Below are 27,371 nucleotides of genomic sequence, written 5' to 3' on the forward strand. Positions count from 1 at the left end.
CTCAAAATACACCTCCATTTACAAATCATAATCTACAAATCTACAAACATTAACATAACACTACAACTGTACACAACAAAAAAAATAAACACTGAAGCATAAGGGCACCGTCCCCTGGATTTTTCCCCTACCGGGGGATGCAACCCTCCAGAGGTACTCAGGTCCGGGGGTTCCACCTGACGGATGTTCGACTAGAGGCGGGGGGACAGGAAAACCACCCCGAACCTACTCAATCCGGACTGCCTTCCGGATTTTCGGCTGGGGCGGTGGGAAAAGCTCTCCGGGATACTCAATTTGGCCTGCCTTCCCAATTTTTCTCCCGGAGAACAAAACCCCCCCGGTGTTACCCCTCTGGGTGCCCCGGACACTTTCCCCAACTGGATGACACACCCCCCGGGGGTCACTCTATCCAGGGGGAGAGGGGGGGGGGGATACCCCCCAGGCCACAAACAATGCAAAGATTTTCCGTTGGTTAGTACAAACACGATATTACAAAACAATTACAAATGAACAAAGAACAAACCTGAAAAATACATTACCGATGGCTAACACCATCCATTTATCAATTACTACCTTCCATTTCGGAAGGGTTCATCATCAATTACAGTTTTCCAGGGCATTGCCCTCAAAATACACCTCCATTTACAAATCATAATCTACAAATCTACAAACATTAACACAACACTACAACTGTACACAACAAAAAATAAACACTGAAGCATAAGGGCACCGTCCCCTGGGTTTGTCCACCTGCCGGGGGATGCAACCCTCCAGAGGTACTCAGGTCCGGGGGTTACACCTTACGGATGTTCAGCCGGAGGGGGGAAATGGGGAAACCACCCCGAACCTACTCAATCCGGAATCCCTTCCGGAATTTCAGCCGGGGCGGTGGGAGAGTCTCTCCAGGGTACTCAGCTCGGGCCTGCCTTCCCAATTTTTCTCCCGGAGAACAAAATCCCTCTGGTGTTACTATATCCGGGGCTTCACCACCCAGAACTTTCCCCAAGTGGATGTCACACCCCCCGGGGGTGACTTTATCCAGGGGGGGATGCCCCCCAGGCCACAAATAACGCAAGAAAATAGACGGGGGCCGGAACAAACCACCAACTATCATAACAGGAAAACCACATATTACAATAACAAACAATCCATGAACAACCATACAATTGTGAAACATTTCGGAGGCATCGCCTTCCAGAGCTTCGCCCATCAACATTCCACCGTCCGAAGTCGACAACGCTCAACTACAGTCCTCCAAAGTCCACCACTCCGGGCCAGAACTTCCAAAATCACACCCACTGGGGCTGCACCGTCTGGGGTCACACCTTCCGCGGCTGAACCTTCCGAAACCATAGTTCCCAAATGGCTCCTCCCTGGCTTGGGTCTTCCGAGATTGCATCTACCTGGGCCACACCTTTCAAGGCACAGGAATCCCAGCGAGAGCAGCATTCAACAAGCCCCAGCCGAAACAAAAAGTTCTTGCACAAGTCACGAACCCAAGCACTTGAAACAGAAACTTCACGCCGACCAAGACGCTCCTCCCAGCGGCCACATTTCCAAAAGCTCACCGCAAGGCGCGCATTAAGCCCGCCTTGAACTCCTTATCCTCTGCCCGCCCCCTGCCTGGAGCACACTATACTGGCCAACACGCAAAGCGAACGGCCAATATGGTGGACTGGCTGGACAATCCAATCTTTCCCACTCACAGATGTTGGCGACAGGAGGAGGTTTGAGTCTGTCTAAAGATCAATCTTCATTCACACAAAGCGCTCTGATTGGCTGGAAGACCAGAGTCCTTCCGGTCCTCCAACTCTTCCCATTGGTCAACACCTCAACATGAAGCTCAGAGGGTGGGTTCTCCCCCGCACATGCGCAGCTTCCCCTCTCCCTCGTACATTTGCAGTCCCGGGCTGGGGGGGGCGGGGGGGGGGGTGCGATCACCGAGCGGCTTCTCGCTCTGGCCGGAACCGCCAGCCGGTTGCCTGGAAACCTTGGCTCGATGTGGTGTAGGGGGAGGGGAACAATGGGTGGGGGCGGGGCTCCCGGGTCCGCGCGCCCGGGCCTGCGCACTGGAACCTGGAGACATCAACACGGAGCACAGTGATTCCTATTGGCTGATTCAGGCAGGACTCTATCGTGACGTCACAATGCAGAAGTTGTCCAATGAGCTTCAGAGTGAAACTTCCTCCTCTGGGCAACATCTGGGAGGAAATCAATGTTTCCCCCTTTCCATTTCTTTCCTCATTCTGGGGAAAATTGGGGACTTGCAGCAACTGAAGGGAATGAAGTGAATTTGGTCTGTATATTCCACACATTTTTACTCCAGTAATGTAGACAGTTATCTGTCTGGCAGCCTGCATGGAAATTTCCAGCTCTCTCTGTGTCCAGGACAGGAAGCAGTGAGCATGGATCTGTCAATCAGCCTCAATCAGCACCTTCAGGAGAATTGGGAGGGTGAATATTAGATACAGCAGAGTGAGAATGGAGGGAGAGTGTGTGGGATGGAGATTTACAGCTTTGAGGAATGAGAGAGAAAAGAATGTTCCATAGAAACTAGAATTGTCTGTTCTGAATTTCTATCCTGTACTGACACTGATGACTTTTGTAAATTCCTTTTGCAGGATATCAGAAAATTTAAAGACGAATATGAAACCAAACTTCACATCAAAATCTAACATAGTCACTCAGTTCATTGGGACCTGAATATCATCGACCTTTGAATCTAGAATGGAAATGTTTCTCTGCTCTGTCTGCTTCAGGAGATTTTAAACAGTGTGACTGGAAAAGCACCGAGACACACACACACTGAAACATGCACACACCTGAGTGACTGTGGAAAGAACTTTAACCAGTTAAACAGCCTGAAAATACATTGCAGCAGAGAGACCGCACCCATGTTATGTTGTAACTGAACTGATTGTCAAGCCTGGAGAGTCACAAGGACACCCGCACCATGGAGAAATTGTGTAAATGTGGGGACTGTGGGAAAGGATTCAGGTTCCCATCTGCACTGGAAACTCATCGGCGCAGTCACACTGGAGAGAGACCATTCACCTGCTCTGTGTGTGGGAAGGGATTCACTCAGTTATCCCATTTACAAACACACCAGGGAGTTCACACTGGGGAGAGACCATTCACCTGCTCTGTGTGTGGGAAGGGATTCACTCAGTTATCCCATTTACAAACACACCAGGGAGTTCACACTGGGGCGAGACCGTTCACCTGCTCTGTGTGTGGGAAAGGATTCTCTTGGTTAAACAATCTGCTGACCCACTAGCGCATTCACACCGGGGAGAGGCCGTTCACCTGCTCTGACTGTGGGAAAGGATTCTCTCGGTTGAACAATCTGTTGACCCACCAGCAAGTTCACACCGGGGAGAGGCCATTCACCTGCTCTGTGTGTGGGAAGGGATTCACTCGGTTGAACAATCTGTTGAGCCACAAGGTCACTCACACCCAAGACAGACCCTTTAAATGCTCTGACTGTGAGAGTGGCTTCAAAAGCTCTGGGGAACTGATGGTCCACCAACCCATTCACACTGACGAGAGACCGTTTAGCTGCTCTCACTGCTCAAAGAGGTTTAGGAGGTCATCCACACGGCGGAGACAGCAGCGAGTTCACACCGGGGAGAGACCATTCACCTGCTCTGTGTGTGGGAAGGGATTCAATCGGTCATCCAACCTGCAGAGACACCAACAATTTCACAAGCGATTACAGGGGTTGGATTCTTTCTCTCTCAATCTTTCTCTCTCTCTCAATCTTTCTCTTTCCCCCCCTGCTCCCCCCCCCCCCCCCCCCTCCGCCAGGGTGGATGAATCTATGAATCCCTTCCCACACTGTGAGCAGGTGACTAGCCTCTCCTCAGTGTGAATTCGCTGGTGTCTCAGCAGATTCGATGAATGATTGAATCCCTTCCCACAAGTGGAGCATATGAACGGTCTCTCCCCGGTGTGACTGCGTCGATGAGATTCCACCTCAGATGGGGCTCTGAATCCCTTCCCACAGTCTCCACATTTCCATGGTTTCTCCATGGTGTCGGAGTCCTTGTGTCTCTCCACAATCAGTGCACTGGAACACTCTGATACGGGTGTGAGAATCTCAGTGCTTTTCCACTCACACTGATGTTAAAAAGGCTGATGATTTTCACGTCCTTATGAATCAAGTGACTCTTTTGAGATTTCCATTTTCCAAACCTCTCCTTCCAATAAAATCATCACTGTCAGCACATGATAGAAATTCAAAACAGACAATTGTAGTTTCTATGGAACATTCTTTAAATCTCCACCCACGCCCCTCACACATACACTCTCTCTCTCATTCCATTTAGCATTCTGCGGCACAGTGGCACAGTGGTTAGCACTGCTGCCTCACAGTGCCAGGGACCCGGGTTCGATTTCCGGCTTGGGTCACTGTCTGTGTGGAGTTTGCACATTCTCCCCGTGTCTGCATGAGTTTCCTCCCTCATTCTGAAAGACGTGCTGGTTAGGTGCATTGACCCGAACAGGTGCCGGAGTGTGACAACTAGGGGAATTTCACACTAACTTCATTGCAGTGTTAATATAAGCCTTACTTGTGACTATTAAATAAACTTTAAACTTTAATATACACTACCCAATTCTCCTGAAGGTGCTAATTAATGCTGATCGACACTCACCATTTCATGTTCCTGACAGATCGTAAGAAATAGTTAGAAATTCAGCCCACCAGGCTGTTCAATTGAATTCTTTTTATTCATTTATGGGACATGGATGTTGCTGGCTGGCCAGCATTTATTACCCATCCCTAGTTGCCATTGGAGGGCAGTTGAGAGTCAACCACATTGTTGTGGCTTTGGAGTCACATGTTGGCCAGACCAAGTGTGAGGTATTGCACTTTGGAAGGACAAACCAAGGTAGAACATACAAGGTAAATGGTCGGCACTGAAGAGTGCAGTAGAACAGAGGGATCTGGGAATACAGATACATAATTTCCTAAAAGTGGCGTCACAGGTAGATAGGGTCATAAAGAGTGCTTTTGGTACATTGGCCTTTATAAATCAAAGTATCGAGTATGAGAGTTGGAGTGTTATGGTGAGGTTGTATAAGACATTGGTGAGGCCGGATTTAGAGTATTGTGTGCAGTTTTGGTCACCTAATTACAGGAAGGATATTAATAAGGTTGAAAGAGTGCAGAGAAGGTTTAAAAGGATGTTCCCAGGACTTGAGAAACTGAGTTACAGAGAAAAGTTGAATAGGTTAGGACTTTATTCCCTGGAATGTAGAAGAATGAGGGGAGATTTGATAGAGGTGTATAAGATTTTGATGGGTATAGATAGAGTGAATGCAAGCAGGCTTTTTCCACTGAGGCTAGGGGAGAAAAAGACCAGAGGGCATGGGTTAAGGGTGAAAGGAGAAAAGTTTAAAGGGAATATTGGGGGGGCTTCTTCACGCAGAGAGTGATGGGAGTCTGGAATGAGCTGCCGGATAAAGTGGTGAATGCTTTTAACATTTAAGAAAAACTTGGACGGGTTCATGAATGAGAGGGGTGTGGAGGGATATGGTCCAAGTGCATGTCAGTGGGACGAGGCAAAAAAATGGTTCAGCACAGCCAAGAAGGGGCAAAAGGCCTGTTTCTGTGCTTTAATGTTCTATGGTTCTATGGTCTGAAAACATGTACCAAACGACTCAAGAACAACTTCTTCCGACTGTCATGTTTGAATGGTCCTATCATATATTAAGCTGATCTTTCTCTTCACCCTACCTGTACCTGCACCCTATCCTTTCCTTCTCCCCATGTACTCCATGAAAGGTATGCTTTGTCTGTATAGCGTGCCAGAAACAATACTTTTCAGCGTATCCCAATACATTTGACAATAAATCAAATCAAAATTTAATGCACATGTTGTGAAGTAGAAATCATGCAGGGTAATTGCAACACTTGAGGGACAGTGCAAGGCTCCCTCTACACTTTCCCATCAAACACTCCTAAGGTATGTACAACCCATCTAAGGTACAGAGGAAAGTTCTCTCCAAATCATCCTGTGAAAAACTCCCGGGGAAGCACTACCCAAGCTAGGTACAAAGGAAAACTCCCATTATGTGCCACATCAAACAGTGTCAGAGAGGAGGAACACTTTAGATAAGAAAAACTCCATCTGCATTGCCCCACCAAACACTCCCAGCCCATAACGAGCTGGGTTCCAGGAGGTTAGTTACCAGGCGATTAAATTATGTCATAAAGCAACACCATTTAATCCAGCAGGTCCTCTCTTTGACCTTTTAAAGATGGAGAATTGGGATATCCTGTCCCCAAACAGCGCCAGAGAGTAGGCACAGTTTTCATAAACTCCCTCTACACCACCCCATCAAACACTCCTAGCCCAGAATGAGCTGAGCTCAAGGAGGTTAGTGACCAGGCAATGAAATGATGTCTTAAAACATCCCCATTTGGTCTAGCATCTTATTCATACTGGGAATGTCAGGGTGAAAACTGGAACATTCTGTCTCCAAACACATCCCCTCCTGTTTACACCGAGAATGATGTGGAGATGCCGGTGTTGGACTCGGCTAAACACAATAAGAAGTCTCACAACACCAGTTTAAAGTCTAACAGGTTTATTTGGTAGCAAAAGCCACTAGCTTTCGGAGAGCTGCTCCTTCGTCAGGTGAATGGGATTTCAGTTCACAAACAGGGCATATAAAGACACAAACTAAATTTACAAAATCATGGTTGGAATGCGAGTCTTTACAGGTAATCAAGTCTTAAAGGTACAGACAATGCAAGTGGAGGGAGCGTTAAGCGCAGGTTAAAGAGATATGTATCGTCTCCAGCCAGGACAGTTAGTGAGGCTGTCCTCATGTGTGCGGAACTTGGCTATCAGTCTCTGCGTTCTCCAAGGTGGCCTTCACGACACACGACAACGCAGAGTCGCTGAGCAGAAACTGATAGCCAGGTTCCGCACACGAGGACGGCCTCAACCGGGATCTTGGGTTCATGTCACACTATCTGTAACCCCCACGACTTGCCAGGGCTTGCAAAATCTCACTAACTGTCCTGTCTGGAGACAATACACATTTCTTGAACCTGTGCTTAACCCTTTCTCCACTCACATTGTCTGTACCTTTAAAGACTTGATTACCTGTAAAGACTCGTATTCCAACCATTATTTTGTAAATTGAGTTTGTGTCTTTATATGCCCTGTTTGTGAACAGAACTCCCACTTACGTGATGAAAAAGCAGCGCTCTGAAACCTAGTGGCTTATGCTCCCAAATAAATCTGTTGGACTTTAACCTGGTGTTGTGAGACTTCTTACTGTGTTTACCCCAATCCAACACCGGCATCTCCACATCTTGGAAATATATCGCCGTTCCTTCGCAGTCGCTGGGTCAAAATGCTGGAATTTCCTCCCTACCAGCAGGGTGGATGTACTTGCACAACATGGACTGCAGTGGGTTCAGGTCCCATACATCACAAAGGTGGACACTCCTGCGCCCCCTACAAACATGGCGATCGCACCTGCACCCTGCTGCACATTGCCCCTTACAAAGATGCCGGCCGCACATGCGCACTGACACACATTGCCACCGACAGATTGACGGCCGTCAGTCCAGGCCCAACACGACAAGTTGCGCCTCCAATTTGGTACTAACAGGACGCCCGGGAAGTTATTTTCCCGAAGTTTGAGTTTGAACAACATGTTTACGAAGCCTCTCCACCCACCCACCACATTCATCGCTCTCCTTTACCTTGAACTGATCTCGGATTCGAGTTAAAACCGTCCGTCCGCCGCCATTACCCACACTGCGCATGCTTCACTCTATTCACCCTGGTTGGAGGACCAGCCGCTCCCGCTCGGTCCTCCAGCCCCGCCCCCTTTCTCTATTGGTCCGGAGCTGCCGTCAATCAGTCCCTGGGCATTGTGACGTTGAGCATGCGCAGTGCGGCTCATGTCCAGGGACAGGCGCTTGTTTGTCTGATCGTCAGGCGGGGAGGAGGCGGATAAGCGGAGGCAGCGTTAGGGGCAGTGGGTGGGAGGGGAGGCTCCACACACCCAGTGGAGGCTTCAACACCCCCAATAAGGAACTAGCGGCACCGCCTCAACACCCAACACAACGGCAGCTGCAGCGCTTTCTCCCGGGGACAGGCCCCACTGGACAAATGTGGCTTCAGGAAGGAAATGCAGCAATGGGTTTGATTTGATTTATTGTCACATGTATTGGGATACAGTGAAAAGTATTGTTTCTTGCGCGGTATACAGATAAATCATACTGTTCATAGAGTACATAGGGGAGTAGGAAAGGAGAGAGTGCAGAATATAGTGTTACAGTTACAGAAAGGGTGAAGAGAAAGATCAGCTTAATATGAGGTCGGTCCATTCAAAAGGAGGAGGCTTTGGAGAGGGTACAGAAAAGATTTACCAGGATGTTGCCTGGTATGAAGGGCATTAGTTATGAAGAGAGGTTGGAGAAACTTGGTTTGTTCTCACTGGAACAACGGAGATTGAGGGGCGACCTGATAGAAGTCTACAAGATTATGAGGGGCATGGACAGAGTGGATAATCAGAAGCTTTTTCCCAGGGTTGAAGAGTCACTTACTAGGGGGCACAGGTTTAAGGTGTGAGGGGCAAGGTTTAAAGGAGATGTACGAGGCAAGTTTTTTTATACAGAGAATAGTGGGTGCCGGGAACTTGCTGCCAGGGAAGGTAGTGGAAGCAGATATGACAGTGACTTTTAAGAGGCATCTTGACAAATACATGAATAGGATGGGAATGGAGGGATATGGTTCCCGGAAGGGTAGGGGGTTTTAGTTCAGTCAGGCAGCATAGTCGGTGCAGGCTTGAAAGGTCGAAGGGCCTGTTCCTGTGCTGTAATTTTCTTTGTTCTTTGTTTGTAAAAGTCTGACAGCAGCAGGGAAGAAGCTGTTCTTGAGTCGGTTGGTTTGTGACCTCAGACTTTTGTCTCTTTTTCCCGATGGAAGAAGATAGAAAAGAGAATGTCCAGGATAAGTGGGGTCCTTGATTATGCTGGCTGCTTTTCTGAGGCAATAGGAAATGTAGACAGTGTCAATGGCTGATTTGCGTGATGGACTGGGCCACATTCACACCCCTTGTAGTGTCCCTGTAAAAATTGGTTAGAGTCATAGTTGACATGTCGAATTTCCTTCGCTATTGGCTGATTCAGGCAGGGCTCCATTGCGCCGTCACAATGACTCAGAGGGGCGTTCCCAGCACACAGTGTCCCATCGGCAGCAATATCACTGGTTACAGAAGCAAAACACTGCGGATTGGACACCAGCTCAGCGCAGCTGGCGGTCAAAGCCCCGCCCACCCCCACGTGGGCTCAGGCTCCGCCCCCTCATTGTCTACATGCGGCAGATTGACCAATGGCAACGCTTGGAGGACCGGATGGGCGATGGTCCTCCAGCCAATCAGAGTCCGTGCCCTGTGTCAATGGCCGCGTGGAGCTTCCTGTGGATATGAATGTGGGGGTTCGATCAGTAAGTTTGCTGATGGTCCAAAAATTAGTGATGTGGTAAATAGCGAGGAGGAAAGCCTTAGATTACAGGATGATGTGGACGAGCTGGTTAGGTGGGCAGAATAGTGGCAAATGTAATTTAACCCTGAAATGTCTGAGGTGATGCATTTTGGAAGAACGAACAAGGCAAGGGAACAGATAATGAACAATAGGCCGTCAGGAAGTACAGAGGACCAGAGGGACCTTGGGGTGCATGTCCATAGGACCCTGAAGACAGCAGGACAGATTGATAAAGTGGTTAAGAAGGGATATGGGATACTTGTCTTTTTTAGCCAAAGCATCAAATATTACAGCAGGCAGGTTTTGATTGAGTGTATAAAATGCTGGAGTACTGTCTGCAGTTCGGGTCGCCACACTTTAGGAAGGATGTGATTGCACTGGAGAAGGTGCAGAGGAGATTCACCAGGATGCTGCCTGGGCTGGAACGTGTCAGTCATGAAGAGAGGCTGGTGAGGCTCGAATTGGTCTCCCTAAAGCAGAGAAGGCTGAGGGGGGGCCTGATTGAGATGTACAAAAATATGAACCCTCCATTCACTGACCTTGAGTAACTGGGTCAATATCCAGAGACATAGATTTAAGTGAGGGGCAGGAAATTTAGAGGGGATTTGAGGGAAAAGATTTTCACCCAGAGGGTGGTGGGAATCGGGAACTCACTGCCGGAAAGGGTGAGAGAGGTGGGAACGCTCAACATTAAGAAGCATTTAGATAAGTACTTGAAATGTCATAACATATAAGGCTGCTACTGACCAAGTGGTGAAAGGTGGGATTAGAACAGATTGGTGCTTGAGAGCTAGCACAAATACGATGGGCCAAAGGGCCTCTTGCTGTGCTTTAAAACTCTGAGGACAGAATTATGACAGTGTGGTTATGTGATAAATATTGGATGGTTCTATAATAAAGTACATTTATTATTATTTCTTGTCTTGTAATGTAGTACTGTAGCTACGTTATATATTTCCAGTCAGAGCCATCACAGCACAGGGGGAGTCCATTGGACAATTCAAGGCCCTGCTGACTCTCTGTCGAGCAATTCTGTCAGTCTGGAGAGGGTCCCATTCTGTAACCCTGAAGCACCCATCCAATCTCATTGAGAAATTACTGATCATCTCTGCTTGACTACCCTCACAGGCAGCAAGTTCAGGAGCATGACTAATCACTACCCCCATATCTTAACCAACTTACAGATTTAGGGGAATGAGTGGGGAAAGAATGTTCTATCGAAACTAGAATTATCTGTTCTGAATTTTGATCCCGTAGTGACTGTGATGTCTGCTGCAAACTCTTTTTATAGGATATCAGAAGGTTAGGATCCATTGACAGAATCCCAAACCATACGCCACGTCAAGATTTGACAGTCGCTCAATTCATCTGGACCTGAATACCATCGGCCTTTGCATCTAGAAGGAGAAATGTTTCTCTGTTCTGTCTGCTTCAGAAGGCGTTAAACGTCAGTGTGACTGGAAAAGCACCAACGCACACACACCCGAGTGAGAGTGTTCCAGTGCACTGACTGTGGAAAGAGCTTTAACCAGTTATATAGCCTGAAAATACATCACAGCATTCACAGTGGGCAGAGACTGTACCTGTGTTCTGTGTGAGGTTTAACTGATTGTTTAACCTGGAGAGTCACAAGGACACCCGCACCATGGAGAATCCATGGAAATGTGGGGACTGTGGGAAGGGATTCAGATTCCCATCTCGGCTGGAAATTCATCGACGTATTCACACTGAGGAGTGGCCATTCACCTGCTCTGTGTGTGGCATGGGATTCACTTATTTCTCCAAGTTGTTGAACCACAAAGTCACTCACACTAATGAGAGACCCTTTAAATGCTTCGACTGTGGGAGCAGCTTCAAAAGGGCGCAGGAACTGCTGAGACACGAGCGAATTCACACTGAGGAGAAACCGTTCAGCTGCTCTCAATGCTCAAAGAGATTTAGATCAACATCCAACCTGCAGGAACACCAGCGAGTTCACACCAGTGAGAGACCCTTTAAATGCTCCGACTGTGGGAGTGAATTCAAAAGGTCTCAGGATCTGAGGGACCACCAGCACATTCACACCGAGGAGAGGCCGTTCAGCTGCTCTCACTGCACAAAGAGGTTTAGAACATCATCCCACCTGCAGAGACACCAGCGAATTCACACTGGGGAGAAACCATTCACCTGCTCTGTGTGTGGGAAGGGATTCACTGATTCATTCAACCTGCGGGAACACCAGCGAACTCACATTGGGGAGAGGCCATTTATCTGCTGTGTGTGTGGAAAGGGATTCACCCGGGCATCCAGCCTGCTGACACACCAGCGGGTTCACACTGGGGAGGGGCTGTTTACCTGCTCTCACTGTGGGAAGGGATTCACTCAGTTATCCAGACTGCAGGTACACGTTCGAGTTCACACTGGGGAGAGACCATTCACCTGCTCTGTATGTGGAAAGGGATTCACTCAGTCAACATCCCTGCAGAGACACCAGCGAGTTCACAAGTGATGACAGGAGTTGGATTCTGCTGTTATTGCTGCTGTTAACCACATCCAGGACTGAACCATGTTCATTCTGACACTTGGTGAAGTGGGAGGGTCGGAGGGTTTCTTTCTGCTGGACTGGCCGGTCTCACGACTTTGCTTCCAATGGGCTGATGCTCTTTGAGCCTGGGAGAGCACAATTCCACTGAAATGATCCACAAAAGCTGATGGAGGACATTTATTTTATCCTGGATAGTAAATAGTGTTTTTCCTACCACTACAGGTAGATCAAAAATAAATACAGAAAGAACTGGAAAAACGCAGCAGGTCTGGCAGCATCTGTGGAGAGAGAAACAGAGATAATGTTTCACATCCAATGTAACTCTACTTCAGAACGAAAGAGAGGGAGAAATGTGATGGGTTTGATGCTGCTGAGAAAGGGGGGAGGAGCAGGGAGAACAAAAGATGTTGAAGCCATTGAAAGGGTGCAGAGGAGATTTACAAGGATGTTGCCTGGATTGGGGGGCATGCCTTATGAGGATAGGTTGAGGGAGCTTGGTCTCTTCTCCCTGGAGAGACGAAGGATGAGAGGTGACCTGATAGAGGTTCACAAGATGTTGAGGGGTCTGGATAGGGTGGACTCTCAGAGGCTATTTCCAAGGGCTGAAATGGTTGCTACGAGAGGACACAGGTTTAAGGTGCTGGGGGGTAGGTACAGGGGGGATGTCAGGGGTAAGTTTTTCACTCAGAGGGTGGTGGGTGAGTGGAATCGGCTGACGTCGGTGGTGGTGGAGGCAAACTCGTTGGGGTCTTTTAAGAGACTTCTGGATGAGTACATGGGATTTAATGGGATTGAGGGCTATAGATAGGCCTAGAGGTGGGGATGTGATCGGCGCAACTTGTGGGCCGAAGGGCCTGTTTGTGCTGTGACTTTCTATGTTCTATGTTCTATAAAAGGGAAAGTCAGGGATTGGTTAGAGGGTGGGTGAGATTAAATGACAAAAATATCCCGGAACCCAAGGCAAAGGGAGAGGTAATGGTTGTGGTAAAGAAACAAAGCATTGGTCCAGAGTAAGTGTTAATGGCAGAATAAAGGACAGCTCTGTCTGGAAGCAAAAAACATGAAAACAAGGTGTAGACTGGCACTCGGCAAAAAACAACAAATCAAAATGGAGGAGAGAGTTCAGGGTGTGAAGTTGTTGAACTCAATGTTGAGTCCAGAAGGCTGTAAAGTGCCTCATCGGAAGATGAGGGGCTGTTTGTCCAGCTTGTGTTGGGCTTCTCCGGAACATTGCAGCAGGCCGAGGACAGAAATGTGAGTGTGAGAGCAAGGTGGTGAATTCTAATGGCAAGCGGAAGGTCAGGGTCATGCTTGTGGACTGAGCGGAGGTGTTCCACAAAGAGGGCAGGGAACAGGCTACAGATGAATTAAAGAGAAACAATTTGTGTCCAGAACATTGTGAACATCCTTTTACTCTGGTTGTCTTTGATCCTCAAGTCATTTTCTGTTTGTTTTAACCATGTTCTGTTTCATTAATAGACTTTTATCAGTAAAAATATTTGATTTTTCTGGACTTTTCCTGAGATTGATGCACTTTAGGGAAAGTGGGTGAGAGGGGTTGGCAGGCTCTTTAACAGAAAGTGAGTCCCTCTAAGGTAATTGGCAAAGGAGCCAGAGGGGGAGATGAGATTTTATTTTTTGACACAGTGAGTTGTTCTGATCTGCCTGAAAGCAGATTCAATAGTTTGCCTCCAAAGGGTTAAGACTTGAGTGGGAAGAATTTGGGGAAAGAACCGTGCAGTTGGATGAATCAAAGAGTCCTTTCAAAGAGATAGCAGGAGGACGATGGGCTGAATGGACTCCTCCTGCAGCCTGTCAATCTCATCCTCCAGCTTTTGTGCATGTTAAAAGGGGCAGATTTCATTGCAGCCTCTTCCCTGTATATGTATTTAAAGAGACGGGTTTCTCTTTAGCCCTGAGTGACCGATATAACAATTGATTGGAGGCCCATTTCTCACTCAGTCCTCCAGCACCTTCCTGTCTCTTGATTACTGCAACATACATTGCAGTTTTCCAACTGGGGCGCAGGCCTCATTATTCACAGCTAAATTCAGCCCTCAGCTCCGTCGCCTGGCTGTCATTGACAAGAGCAATAGAGAGACAGAAAGGTGCCACAGGCTCAAATGGGAAGTCAAAACACAGGGCTTTGAATGAATTATTAGGATCTCTGTAATGATCAATAATTTAAAGAAATGAATTCTAAACTCAATGAGTAAATTGAAGAATCACAGGACAAAACTTCCAAGTTTTATGACTTCTACTCCAACAAACTGGAAGCAACAATGACGAAACACTTCTTTGTCGGGAACATAACCCTTAAACTGTAAAATTGAACTTTGCCCTTTTCCTCTTAACACCATCAAATGTCCCACTCAATGGTTATATTTTATTCCACCTTGGAATGTTCACACTCAATTCTCCAAGAATGAGTCCAAGGTGATTTTTCACTCCCCAAGAGTTTATTTCCATTGTTTTCCTTTTCCCATCTGGCAACCTTTTAATCCCAGAACTGTCCTTCACAGTGATGGTTCTCCTGGACATTTTCCCACGAACACAAGCAAGGCGAATCTTCCAGCCTTGTTTCACAATCCTCAGGAATTTGTGACCAACATTTGACATAGGAGCAGAAGTTGGCCATTTGGGCCTTTGAGTCTGCTCCCCCATTTATTTAGATCATGGCTGATCTGTTTGTGTTGTGTTGTGGGAAATTTACCACTTCGGAGTCAGACTTGGAGGTTGAACAAAACAGTTTTATTTCGGACAAAGCTTTGGGAGAAAGCACTGGTACTCCGCAGTACTTGGCAGCGACCTTCTCAACTACACAATGGTAGTTGAGCATCTTTATACCTTTTAGACAATAGATAGTATGGACATTAGCCGTTAATACATCGTTACAAGTTGAGTAGGCAGATACGGACATCGACAATTAACACATTGTTACAAGCAGACAGGTACGGACATGGACAGTTAACACATCATTATACATAGAATGAATACATTTATGCAGTTATGTCCTCTATCAATGACTGGTTTCGATATATACATTTATGTATTTATGTCCCCATCAGTGGCGGATCTTATTATCAAACTCATTGTTCTGGGTCTGCTCTTATCTCAAGTCTTAAAGTGCTCCAGGTCTGACCAGCTTCCTGCAGCAATTCAGATACTGCAGGTTTTAACTCTTTGTGTAACTGTCTGTGCCCAAAGCCAGTGCCTTTTAATGTCCCTTCCCAGAGTCCATTTTGTGTGCCAGGTAACCATTTTGTGTCCATCATTTTAATTTCACCATAACAGTTGCGTTCCACATTCTCGTTCCACACCCGATATTTTTGATGCCCTTATCCAACATCAGTTGGTGTAAAGGCAAAATTCTGCTGTTGCTGGAATCTGAAACAAAAACAGAAAATGCTGGACAATCTCAGCAAGTCTGACATCATCTGTAAAGAGAGAATAGAGACAACATTTTGAGTCAGGATTACTCTTTGTCAGAGGTGAAGACAAGGAAAATCGGACAAACTTTATCCTGTAAGGGTCAAGAATTGGGAAGCAATCTATTAAACCTCCTCTGAACCACTCTCAATGCATTTGTATCATTTCTTAAATCGGAGTCAAAGCTGCACCCAGTATTCAAGATGCAGTTTCAGCAACGCCCTGTATAACTGAAGCAGAACATCTTTACTCCAATGTTCAATTTCTCTCGTAATAAAGGATAACATTCCATTTGTAAGAACTTTGATTTATTTGTACTAAGATTTATGGGGGTTCTCTTGTTTACAAAAACCTCCCTAATCGTAAATCACACCAGGTTCCAGTGTCTTAACCATGTGGCAAGACAGAACACTTTAAATGGTGAATTCAGAAAGTTAATTAATCATTAAAAATGTAACAAGTCAGAACGATAAAAGGCAAAGTATCGATTAACAGTTAATCGAGAAAGTTTAACTTTAACAATTGAACAGACTTCTCTCCATCCCTCTCAGACCAGGACATGAAGTGACCGCTCCAAAAACATGGATAACTTGTAAAACCAACAGCTCTCCACACCTCTCTGTAAACATATCTCCCTCCACCTCTCTCTACCAAATTGCCTTCTCAAGATCACTTTTTTATACTTTAAAAATGTCAAAAGACCATCTTAGCCAATTCCCATAAATCTTCAATTATAAACTAAAATAGACACGAGTTTTCAGATGATTTGAAAAGAAATGAACTGTCTGCTGAAAGGGTTAACTTTTCTACAGAACCTGAAGGGATGGGGAGTGAGCAGAAAAAAATTGGCCCACAATAATACCACTTTACACAAGTATAAAAATCAAAACAAACTCGATTGTAAACTTCATCTCTTAATTTTTTTGTTATATTCCACAACCTAATTGTTTTTATTTGATCAGTTTTGTTAGGGATGGGTAACTTCTGTTCTTTATAAACTGCTTCACTCATTTTGTTGATTCTCCATGAATTCGGAGAATCAGAACCCAGACTTTATCATCCTTATCCTTTTTCTCCCTTTGCCACCACTCCCTCTGTTTTGCGGGAGGGTCGTGGGGATTCCAATCAGAACTAATCATTTTATCATAAAAGTTAAATACTGCGGATGCTGGAATCTGAAACAAAAGCAGAAAATGCTGGAAAATGTCAGCAGGTCTGACAGCTTCTGTGGGGACAGAATAGAGCCAATGTTTCAGGTATGGATGACCCTTCATAAGAGCTGTTATGAAGTGTCTTCCAGACTCGAAATGTTGGCTCTATTCTCTAATAATTTTATCGATAAGTTTCTTGTTCTTAGTTTCCAAACAGCAGGTAAGAGACTTGTCCAGTCCCCACTCGAGCTCTGATTTTTTCACTGGCCATGCTTGAGTCAGTTTATAACCATTAGAATCTACTCTCAGAGGTCTGCTTTTCAGTCCAGTGCTATTTGGAGTATACCGTTACTTCACCGACTAACGGGTCACATGTCCCTCACAGTTCTTATCACAAATTTGGGATAAAATAATTTAAACAATGCCTGAGAACGCTTTTTAACTTCTTAACCAACTATCTCCCACTGTTTGTTGATTGGTCAGACGTCCTCTTCACAGATTCGGGTATCTCAGCCGCTCAAAATCAGCCGGTCCTGGAATAAGATTCATTCTAACTCATTCTGAGTAAATATTCACACCAGGTCCTCTGTTGGGGCTGTGCTCAGCAGCTTTAATGGTCTGTGATTGCAGAAACTGAGCAGTCACAGGAATGTGGTCAAGATAGTCCAGTCCCATAATGCCTCACATTCAATCTGCAGTCCTTCAATTATAACAGAATATGTGGCTGTATGTAGCTGCCTCGGCCGTGGTCAACCCCACAACTGCCTTCCTGAACTGTTACAATGCCTGAGGTGTACGTACACCCACAGTGCTGTTAGGGAGGGATTTCCAGCTACACATTCCAGACTTTCACTGGACTGTAGGTGGATACCAGATTGACATATTCCATTCAACCACACCCAAGGTGAGTTATTCCAATTCCTTTATTGTCCAGGACAAGATATTCACAATATCTTTAAAACAGGAATTAAACATTCCCATTTGGTTTCAGGTCTTAACATATTCTGTTAGTTTGTTCTTTATTGTTAATGTCAGGCTGGGGTTGTTCCTCTTGGAGTAAAGGAGGTTGAGGGGAGATTTGATAGAGGTGGACAAGATTCTGACAGGTGCAGATAAGGTGGACAAAGAAAAGCTGTTCCCATTAGCTGATGGGACATGGACGAGGGGGACACAGATTTAAAGTTTCAGGTCAGAGATGTAGGGAGGGATGTGAGGAAGAATATTTTGATGCAGCGAATGGTAATGACCTGGAACTCGCTGCCGAGGAGGATGGAGGAAATGGAGACAATAAACAATTAGAAAGGAAATTGGATGGGCATCTGGGGGAGTTTCAAACAGAAATGCTGACTAAATATCTCTGAACTTCCTAACACCCTGTCACTCTGTGATCCTTGTGAAATTTAAAACAGGGTATTCGCAACAAGACTCAAAGAACATCAGCTCACTGGAGGCAAAGTTGTGAGACCGGCCAGTCCAGCAGAAAGAAACCCTCCGACCCTCCCCATTGACTAACTGTGAGAATGAACAAAATGCAGTCCTGGATGTAACTGAGAGCAGAAACAATAACAGCAGAATCCAACCCCTGTGCACTTGTTGGTGCCTCAGCAGCTGTGATGAAATTCTGAACCCTTTTTATACACTGAGCAGGTGGACAGTTTCTCCCCAGTGTAACTTCACTGATGTCTCTCAACAGGTGGGACAACTGAGTGAATTCCGTCCCACACTGAGAGCAGGTGAATGGTCTCTCCCCATGTGAATTCGCTGGTGTCTCTGCAGGTTGGATAACTGACTGAAACCCTTCCTACACTGAGAGCAAGTAAATGGCCTCTCCCCAGTGTGAACTTGCTGGTGTCTCCGCAGGTGGGATGACTGAGTGAATCTCTTCCCACACTGAGAGCAGGTGAACAGCCTCTCTCCAGTGTGAATTTGCTGGTGTTTCTGCTGGGTGGATAACTGACTGAAACCCTTCCCACACTGAGAGCAGGTGAATGGCCTCTCCCCAGTGTGAACTCGCTGGTGTCTCCGCAGGTCGGATGACCAAATGAATCTCTTCCCACACTGAGAGCAGGTGAACATCCTCTCCCCAGTGTGAACTCGCTGGTGTGCCCGCAGCTCGGATGACCGAGTGAATCTCTTCCCACACTGAGAGCAGGTGAATGGCCTCTCCCCGGTGTGAACGTGCTGGTGTGTCCGCAGGTCGGATGACCGAGTGAATCTCTTCCCACACTGAGAGCAGGTGAATGGCCTCTCCCCGGTGTGAATGTGCTGATGTGTCCGCAGGTCGGATGACTGAGTGAATCTCTTCCCACAACGAGAGCAGATGAATGGCCTCTCCCCAGTATGAATTCGCATGTGTGTCCATAGATTGGATAACTGGTTGAATCCCTTCCTACACCGAGAGCAGGTGAACGGCCTCTCCCCAGTGTGAATTCGCTGGTGTCTCTGCAAAGTGGATAACACAGTGAATCCCTTTCCACACTGAGAGCAGGTGAATGGTCTCTCTCCAGTGTGAACTCGCTGGTGTGACTGCAGACTGGGCAACAGAGCGAATCCCTCCCCACACTGAGAGCAGATGAATGGCCTCTCCCCAGTGTGGCTACGCCGATGAGCATCCAGCAGAGAGGGGGCTCTGTATCCCTTCCCACAGTCCGCACATTTCCATGGTTTCTCCATGGTGCAGGTGTCCTTGCCTCTCCCTTGGGTGACCAATCAGTTGAAGCCTTATCCACACACAGAACACGGGTACAGTCTCTCCCCGCTGTGAATGGTGTGATATTTATTCAGGCTGTGTAACTGGTTAAAGCTCTTTAGTCAGTGCACTGGAACACACTCACTGGGGTGTGGCAGTGTGTTGCTGCTTTTCCACTCACTGATGGCCGAAGTCTTTTCAAATCCAAGTGGAAGCTTTAATCTGAAGCTCAGTGGCCAACTTCCGCATTGAGACGTCACAATAAAGCGCTGCCTGAATCAGCCAATAGGAATTACTCGGCTCCGCAGGGCCGCGTCGGGGTTCCATGGCGCAGGCCCGGCTCGCGGACCCGGGAGCCCCGCCCCCGCCCATTGTTCCCCCTCCCCCTGCATCTCCTCCAGCCACGGTTTCCAGGCAACCGGCTGGCGGCTCCGGCCAGAGCGAGAAGCCGCTCGGTGATCTCCCCCTCCCCCCTCTCTCTCTGCGGCTGCTGCTCCAAAAAGAGATCGAGAACGACCGCTGGCGGCAGCCGCACTGCGCCTGCTCCGGACAGCTGGTCTCAGCAGCGCTCTCTGCGCCTGCTCCGGACAGCTCGGCCCAGCAGCGCTCTCTGCGCCTGCTCCGGACAGGTCGGCGCAGCAGCGCTCTCTGCGCCTGCTCCGGACAGCTCGGTTCAGCAGCGCTCTCTGCGCCTGCGTGCTGGGCTGCCAGCTGAGGGAGTGGGGGAGGGGACTTTGCAAAATCTCTTCCCATCAAATTCTTCCAAGTCCCGCAGTTTGGTTTGAAACAGAACAGCTTCTGTTTGTAGCTTCACCACAGACTCAAACTTCACACACAGACTCAAACTTCACCACAGACTCAAACTTCACACATAGACTCAAACTTCACACACAGACTCAAACTTCACCACAGACTCAAACTTCACACATAGACTCAAACTTCACACACAGACTCAAACTTCACACACAGACTCAAACTTCACACACAGACTCAAACTTCACACACAGACTCAAACTTCACACACAGACTCAAACTTCACCACAGACTCAAACTTCACACACAGACTCAAACTTCACCACAGACTCAAACCTCTTCCTCTGGGCAACATCTGTGAGGAAAACACTTTCTTTCTCCCCCTGGGAAATACAGAGACAGAGAAATTCTCTGGAACTGGAATTAGAGCTAAATATACTGAGGGGGAAAATGTGATTTTGTGGAACCTGTTTTTATTGTCTGAGCTTTTTAAAGTGTAATTTATCTTGTCTATTCAAATACTGTTTCTTAATGCATGATTCAGTGATGTTAATTTTAGATTAATTTTTAAAATGAAACATTGTCTTTCAGTTTATTCTATTGGGATTTGTGGGAATGTGTTTATTATAAGGTGACCATGAGGATCGTAACATAGAACATAGAACATAGAACATAGAAAGCCACAGCACAAACAGGCCCTTCGGCCCACAAGTTGCGCCGATCACATCCCCACCTCTAGGCCTATCTATAGCCCTCAATCCCATTAAATCCCATGTACTCATCCAGAAGTCTCTTAAAAGACCCCAACGAGTTTGCCTCCACCACCACCGACGTCAGCCGATTCCACTCACCCACCACCCTCTGAGTGAAAAACTTACCCCTGACATCCCCCCTGTACCTACCCCCCAGCACCTTAAACCTGTGTCCTCTCGTAGCAACCATTTCAGCCCTTGGAAATAGCCTCTGAGAGTCCACCCTATCCAGACCCCTCAACATCTTGTAAACCTCTATCAGGTCACCTCTCATCCTTCGTCTCTCCAGGGAGAAGAGACCAAGCTCCCTCAACCTATCCTCATAAGGCATGCCCCCCAATCCAGGCAACATCCTTGTAAATCTCCTCTGCACCCTTTCAATGGCTTCAACATCTTTCCTGTAATGAGGTGACCAGAACTGCGCGCAGTACTCCAAGTGGGGTCTAACCAGGGTCCTATAAAGCTGCAGCATTATCTCCCGACTCCTAAACTCAATCCCTCGATTAATGAAGGCTAGTACGCCATACGCCTTCTTGACCGCATCCTCCACCTGCGAGGCCGATTTAAGAGTCCTATGGACCCGGACCCCAAGGTCCTTCTGATCCTCTACACTGCTAAGAATGGTACCCTTCATTTTATACTGCTGCTCCATCCCATTGGATCTGCCAAAATGGATCACTACACACTTATCCGGGTTGAAGTCCATCTGCCACTTCTCCGCCCAGTCTTGCATTCTATCTATGTCTCGCTGCAACTTCTGACATCCCTCCAAACTATCCACAACACCACCTACCTTGGTGTCGTCAGCAAACTTACCAACCCATCCCTCCACTTCCTCATCCAGGTCATTTATGAAAATGACAAACAGCAAGGGTCCCAGAACAGATCCCTGGGGCACTCCACTGGTCACTGACCTCCATGCAGAGAAAGACCCCTCCACAGCCACTCTCTGCCTTCTGCAGGCAAGCCAGTTCTGGATCCACAAGGCAACAGCCCCTTGGATCCCATGCCCTCTCACTTTCTCAAGAAGTCTTGCATGGGGGACCTTATCGAACGCTTTGCTGAAGTCCATATAGACCACATCCACCGCTCTTCCTTCGTCAATGTGCTTGGTCACATTTTCAAAGAACTCAACCAGGCTCGTAAGGCACGACCTGCCCCTGACAAAGCCGTGCTGACTACTTTTGATCATACTAAACTTCTCTAGATGATCATAAATCCTGTCTCTCAGGATTCCTGTGTGCCCACAATCATCTCCTGTGTGCCCACCCCAGTCCAACACCGGCATCTCCACATCTTATGCACCATATAACAACATTGATATGTCTGGTGTTGTTATATGGTGCATAAGATGTGGAGATGCCGGTGTTGGACTGGGGTGGGCACAGTAAGAAGTCTCACAACACCTGGTTAAAATCCAACAGGTTTATTTGGAATCATGAGCTTTCAGCGCGCTGCTCCTTCTCACCTGATGAAGGGGCAGCGCTGTGAAAGCTTGTGATTCCTAATAAACCTGTTGGACTTTAACCTGGTGTTGTGAGACTTCTTACTATATGGTGCATATTAGGTATGTTATTTATGGATTTGTATTACAGTTGATTTTGTTTAATTCCAGAATAGTATTGTAACTACACTGTATATTTTCCAGTCAAAGAGTCAGCAGAGCACAAGATAAATCAATTCAGCAGCTTGAGTCCCGGCCAAGTCTCTGTCGGGGAATCCACTCAGTGCCATTTTCCCTCGATATCCCGGTTCCCCCGTCCGTTTCATTCCTTCAAGTGCCCGACCAATTTTATTTTGAAATCACTGGTCGTCTCCACTTCCACCACTCTCATCGTCAGTGAGTTCCAGAACATGATTGGTTGCTCCCCAAGTCAAGTTCTTCCGCACCCATCTGTATCTCTAATCATGTAATAGAGTGCTGAATATTGCATACATTTTTAGTCCACTAAATATGCAATTTTTTTATCTGCTTAGACACAAGCCTGTGTGAAGATTTCAGGAATATGTGTCCTGTACATGAAACAGTCAGCACGGATCTGTCGATTAGGATGAATCAGCACCCTCAGGACAATGTCTATTTCAGGTCCAGCAAAGTGAGAATGGAGGGAGAGTGTTTGGGATGGAGATTTACAAATTTTCAAGAATGAGAGGAAAGAATGTTCCACGGAAACTAGAATTGTCTGTTCTGAGTTTTTATCCTGGACTGGCAGCAATGATTTTTGTGAATTTCTTTCACAGGCTATTAGAAGGGGAGAATTTACAATCACAAATCTCAACAAATATGACGTTAGGATCTGACAGTCACCCAATTATTCAGGATCTGAATACCATCGGCATTTGAAACTAGAATGGAAAATGTTTGTCTGTCCCTTCAAACTGTTTAAACATCAGTGTGACTGGAAAATCACTGAGACACATACACTCGAGTGAGAGTATTCCAGTGAACTGACTGTGGAAAGAGCTTTAACCAGTTACGCAGCCTGGAAAAGATTGAAGGATTCACAGTGAGGAGAGAGACCATGTATGTGTTAACTGTGGGGTCAAACCTTCATCTGAACCTGGAGGTGTACAAAGACACTCAGACCATGGAAATGTAGGGACTGTGGGAAGGGATTCAATTGTCCCTAGAAGCTGGAAACCCTTCGATGCAGCCTCACTGTGGAGACACCGTTCACCTGCTCTGAGTTTGGAAGGGGATTTCGTGATTCATCCACCCTGAGAAATCACCAGCGACTTCACATCAGGGAGAGGCCATTCACCTGCTCTGAGTGTGGGAAGAAATTCAGCGATTCGTCTGCCCTGCTGACACACCAGCGGGTTCACAATGGGGAGAGACCATTCACCTGTTGTGTGTGTGGAAATGGATTCACTCAGTCATCTACACTGCAGAACCACCAGCGATTTCACACGGGTGAGGGACTGTTCCCCTGCTCAGAGCGTGGGAAGGGATTCACTCACTCATCCCTCCCACTGACAAACCAACGCATTCATACTGGGCCGAGGCCATTCATCTGCTCCGAGTGTGGGAAGGGATTCACTCAATTATCGAGTCTGCTGAGACCCAAACGATTACACACTGGGGAAAGGCCATTCATCTGATGTGTGTGTGGGAAGTGACTCAGTCAATCATCCAGTCTGTTGGAATACTGAGGCTCCTCCCCCAATAAGAAACCTGTTCAATGCTCTGACTGTGGGAGCTGCTTTAAAACCTTAGCCTACCTGAGGGTCGACCAGCGCATTCACACTGAGGAGACCCCGTTCAGGCACTCTCACTGTGCAAAGAGGTTTAGAACATCATCTGACCGACTGAAACATCAGGGAATTCACACTGGGGAGAGACCCTGATAATTCCCACTCACTTTCAGCGATTTCTCATAAAACCTACCAGATTGGAAGCTTCTGCCTGAAATTTTATTTTCCCTTCGTTTCCAAACTGAGACCATTCACCTGCTCAGTGTGTGGGAAAGGATTCGCTCGTTCACCCAAGCTGCTGAGGCACCATGGCAGGCACACCGATTAGTGACCTTTTGGATGCTCTGACTGTGGCTGTTAATTATATCAATAGAGGTTAAGTTTATTCAGATGGAGGGCACTGATTAGATAGTTATAATGAGCAGGTAAAAAGTGGGACTCACTAATATAGCTTGGAGTCAGAGTTGAACTTGTAATGTTTGATTCTGTGAACAAATCTAGACCAAATAAAGATTGACTCCACCCCAAGGCTGTCAGGATTATAACATGGTAACAGAAAATGCTTGTCTAATGGTGAAGGTTGGAAACTAAAAGAAAGTATATTTCAGACAGAAGCTTCCAATCCCAGCAGCTTTTGTGAGAAATGACTGAAAGGCAGTGGGAATTGTCAGGGTCTGATTACCTGCTGATGCTCTCGGAGTCTGAACCATACAACCAGTGGAAGAATGAAGTGGCGACGTGGACACGGGTTACATCCCGATCAAGGAGGAAACAAGATCTGGCCTTGGCACTGTCACTTCCTAACACAAGGAAAATCAGCAACAAAGCATTTTCTGATCAGCCAAACTGCAAGTTGATAACTGCACTGGCACGGATGATTCATGTAAAGAATTCACTTCAGGTGGTTGGAGGGTAGAATCCCTGTCAATTGGTCTATGGGAGAAATCCCTAATTCCCCTCTGTGCCGGGCGATCGCCCTCCTGCTTTAAAGGGATACAATTAGTTCCATTTTCAGTCATCAATTATCTGATTGTTCCATGAAAAGAATTGCTCGAAGCAACAAATTATTGGAGATACCAGAAGAGGGTTTCTTCATGTGTAACGTTTGTACTGAAGGAGAATAAACATCTTTTTCTTTGATTTGTTTTGAAACACTGTGTGAATTTTTGCGATCCCGGTCAGGACTGTTAACGTTTGCAGAGAAATTCGAACACCCAGTGATTAACTGAAAGAATTACATCACAAGATTCCACATTGTTAAACAAAAACAAACTTTACTGTATGTTTAAATAAAATTTAAAAAGACAACACTACAAATTGAATAGTACAGTCGATAAAGATTTATGATATAAATCTAGTTCCATTTTTTTACCTCACCCCAAGAGTTTCTTTATACTCAGCACACTGTCCACTTCACATTCACAAGTCCAGCTTGGTAACAGCACACTGCTGGGTTCCATGTCCAGGAATTCAGCCCACTGAAGATGGAAATTACTGCTTGCAGTCTTTTCTGAAACTTTTCTTCTTACAATAATTATAGTCCAAAGTTCCTCCTGCAAAAGGAGAGTCTTCATTGCTGTTCATTTGTGAATTTTCAAGTTCTATTTTGAAAACAGTCTGTACAGAGTTCACATTTTGAACTTTATTTTCTTTCACGTTTGCAGTTTCTCCATTGTTTAAATCCAGAGAGAATATTCCAGTCAATTCCACATTGAAATGTCTTCTTCTGGCTCAGTTATAGCTGCAGCTTCATTTTTAATTTCATTTCCCAGACTCAAACATTCTGGATTCTCTTTTGGAGAGAGCAAGGTCAAAATGGCTTCTGTTTGTGTCAACAACTCGTTCCTTCACTGGTCAAAATCTTCTTCTGCCATTTCAAGAATGTTGTTAAAATGCATTTTATTTTCTGGCAAAACTGTTTGATGTTCCTGTTTGGAAAATCTGGGATCTTGGGCTTCAGAAATTGAGGAATTGTAACAAAAGCAGGGAGGTTATTCTGATAGTTTCTAAAGCTCTGGTGAGGCCACAACAGAACACTGAGCCCAGCTCAGGTTACTGCTCTTTAGGAAGGTTGGGAGGCTCCAGCAGAAAGAAACCCTCCAACCCTCCCATTTCACCAACTGTCAGAATGAACATGGTTCAGTCCTGGTTATGATTAACATGATGTGGAGATGCCGGCATTGGACTGGGGTAAGCACAGTGAGAAGTCTCACAACACCAGGTTAAAGTCCAAACTTTAACCTGGTGTTGTGAGACTTCTTACTGTGATTAACAGCAGCAATAACAGCACAACCCACCCCCTGCAATCACTTGTGAACTCGCTGATGTGTCTTCAGGATGGATAACCGAGTGAGTCCCCTCCCACATTCAGAGCAGGGGAACGGCCTCTCCCCAGTGTGGATTCGCTGGTGTGTACGCAGGTGGGATAACCGAGTGAACCCCTTTCCACACACAGAGCAGGTGAACGGCCTCTCCCCAGTGTGAACTCGCTGGTGTACCAGGAGGTGGGAGGACCACGAGAATCCCTTTCCACAAACAGAACAGGTGAATGGCTTGTTTCCAGTGTGAATTTTCTGGTGTTCTAACAGGTTGGAGGAGCGAGAGAATCCTTTCCCACACACAGTGCAGGTGAAGGGCCTCTCTCCTGTGTGAACTCGCTGGTGTGTGTGCAGATCAGATGAATTAGTGAATCCCTTCCCACACTTGGAGCAGGTGAACGGTCTCTCCCCAGTGTGACTGCGTCGATGAATTTCCGCTCGGATGGGGATCTGAATCCTTTCCCACAGTCCCCGCATTTCCACGGTTTCTCCATGGTGCAGGCGTCCTTGTGTTCCTCCAGGTTTGTTGATCAGCTGAGGTGTCCACACCTTCAGCACAGATATGGTCTTTCTCTCCTGTAATGTTTCTTTAGATTATCTAACTGGTCAAAGCTCTTTCCTCAGTCAGTGCACTGGAACGCTCTCATTTGCATGTGTGTTTCGTGCTTTTCAAGTCACACTGACATTTAAAATTTTCTGTAGCAGACAGAACAGAGAAACATTCTCCTTCTCGATTCAAAGGCCAATGATATTCAGGTCCTGACGATCGAGCAATTCTGGCCATTCTTCACCTGACATTTGGTTTGAGAATTCTGTCTGCAAATCCTCACCTTCTGATATTCTGTAAAAGGAATTTACAAAGGTTGTCTCTGTCAGTACAGGATTAACATTCAGCACAGACATTTCTAGTTTCTGTGGTCATATAACTGGACTAAAAACATGTGGTATAAATACTGCATTTCTTAATTAGAGAGAGGTGGGAAGGGGGAATGGGAGGAAGAATTTTATCTTGACAGCGAGTGGTCAAAATCTGGAATGTCTCGGAG

The 27,371-nt window shown here is 46.5% G+C and overlaps 4 protein-coding genes across 4 annotated transcripts in view; 2 read left to right on the forward strand and 2 right to left on the reverse strand.

The window, feature by feature from the left end:
* Positions 1-12,064, forward strand: part of LOC144484982 (uncharacterized) — a 46,514-nt gene extending 34,450 nt beyond the window's left edge. The window contains exon 3 of the mRNA XM_078203308.1: positions 11,415-12,064. Coding sequence (XP_078059434.1) covers positions 11,415-12,002 — 588 coding nt within the window. The 3' untranslated portion in view covers positions 12,003-12,064. The remainder of the gene's footprint in view (positions 1-11,414) is intronic.
* Positions 1-27,371, reverse strand: part of LOC144485002 (uncharacterized) — a 397,873-nt gene that overhangs the window by 319,958 nt on the left and 50,544 nt on the right. The window lies entirely within an intron of this gene.
* The window catches only part of LOC144484979 (uncharacterized), a 565,458-nt gene that overhangs the window by 134,960 nt on the left and 403,127 nt on the right, over positions 1-27,371 (reverse strand). The gene's annotated exons all lie outside the window — the stretch shown is intronic.
* LOC144484999 (uncharacterized) overlaps positions 1-27,371 on the forward strand; it is a 274,616-nt gene that overhangs the window by 124,401 nt on the left and 122,844 nt on the right. The gene's annotated exons all lie outside the window — the stretch shown is intronic.

The sequence above is a fragment of the Mustelus asterias genome, unplaced genomic scaffold (genome assembly GCF_964213995.1).
Source record: "Mustelus asterias unplaced genomic scaffold, sMusAst1.hap1.1 HAP1_SCAFFOLD_150, whole genome shotgun sequence".
NCBI lineage: Eukaryota > Metazoa > Chordata > Chondrichthyes > Carcharhiniformes > Triakidae > Mustelus > Mustelus asterias.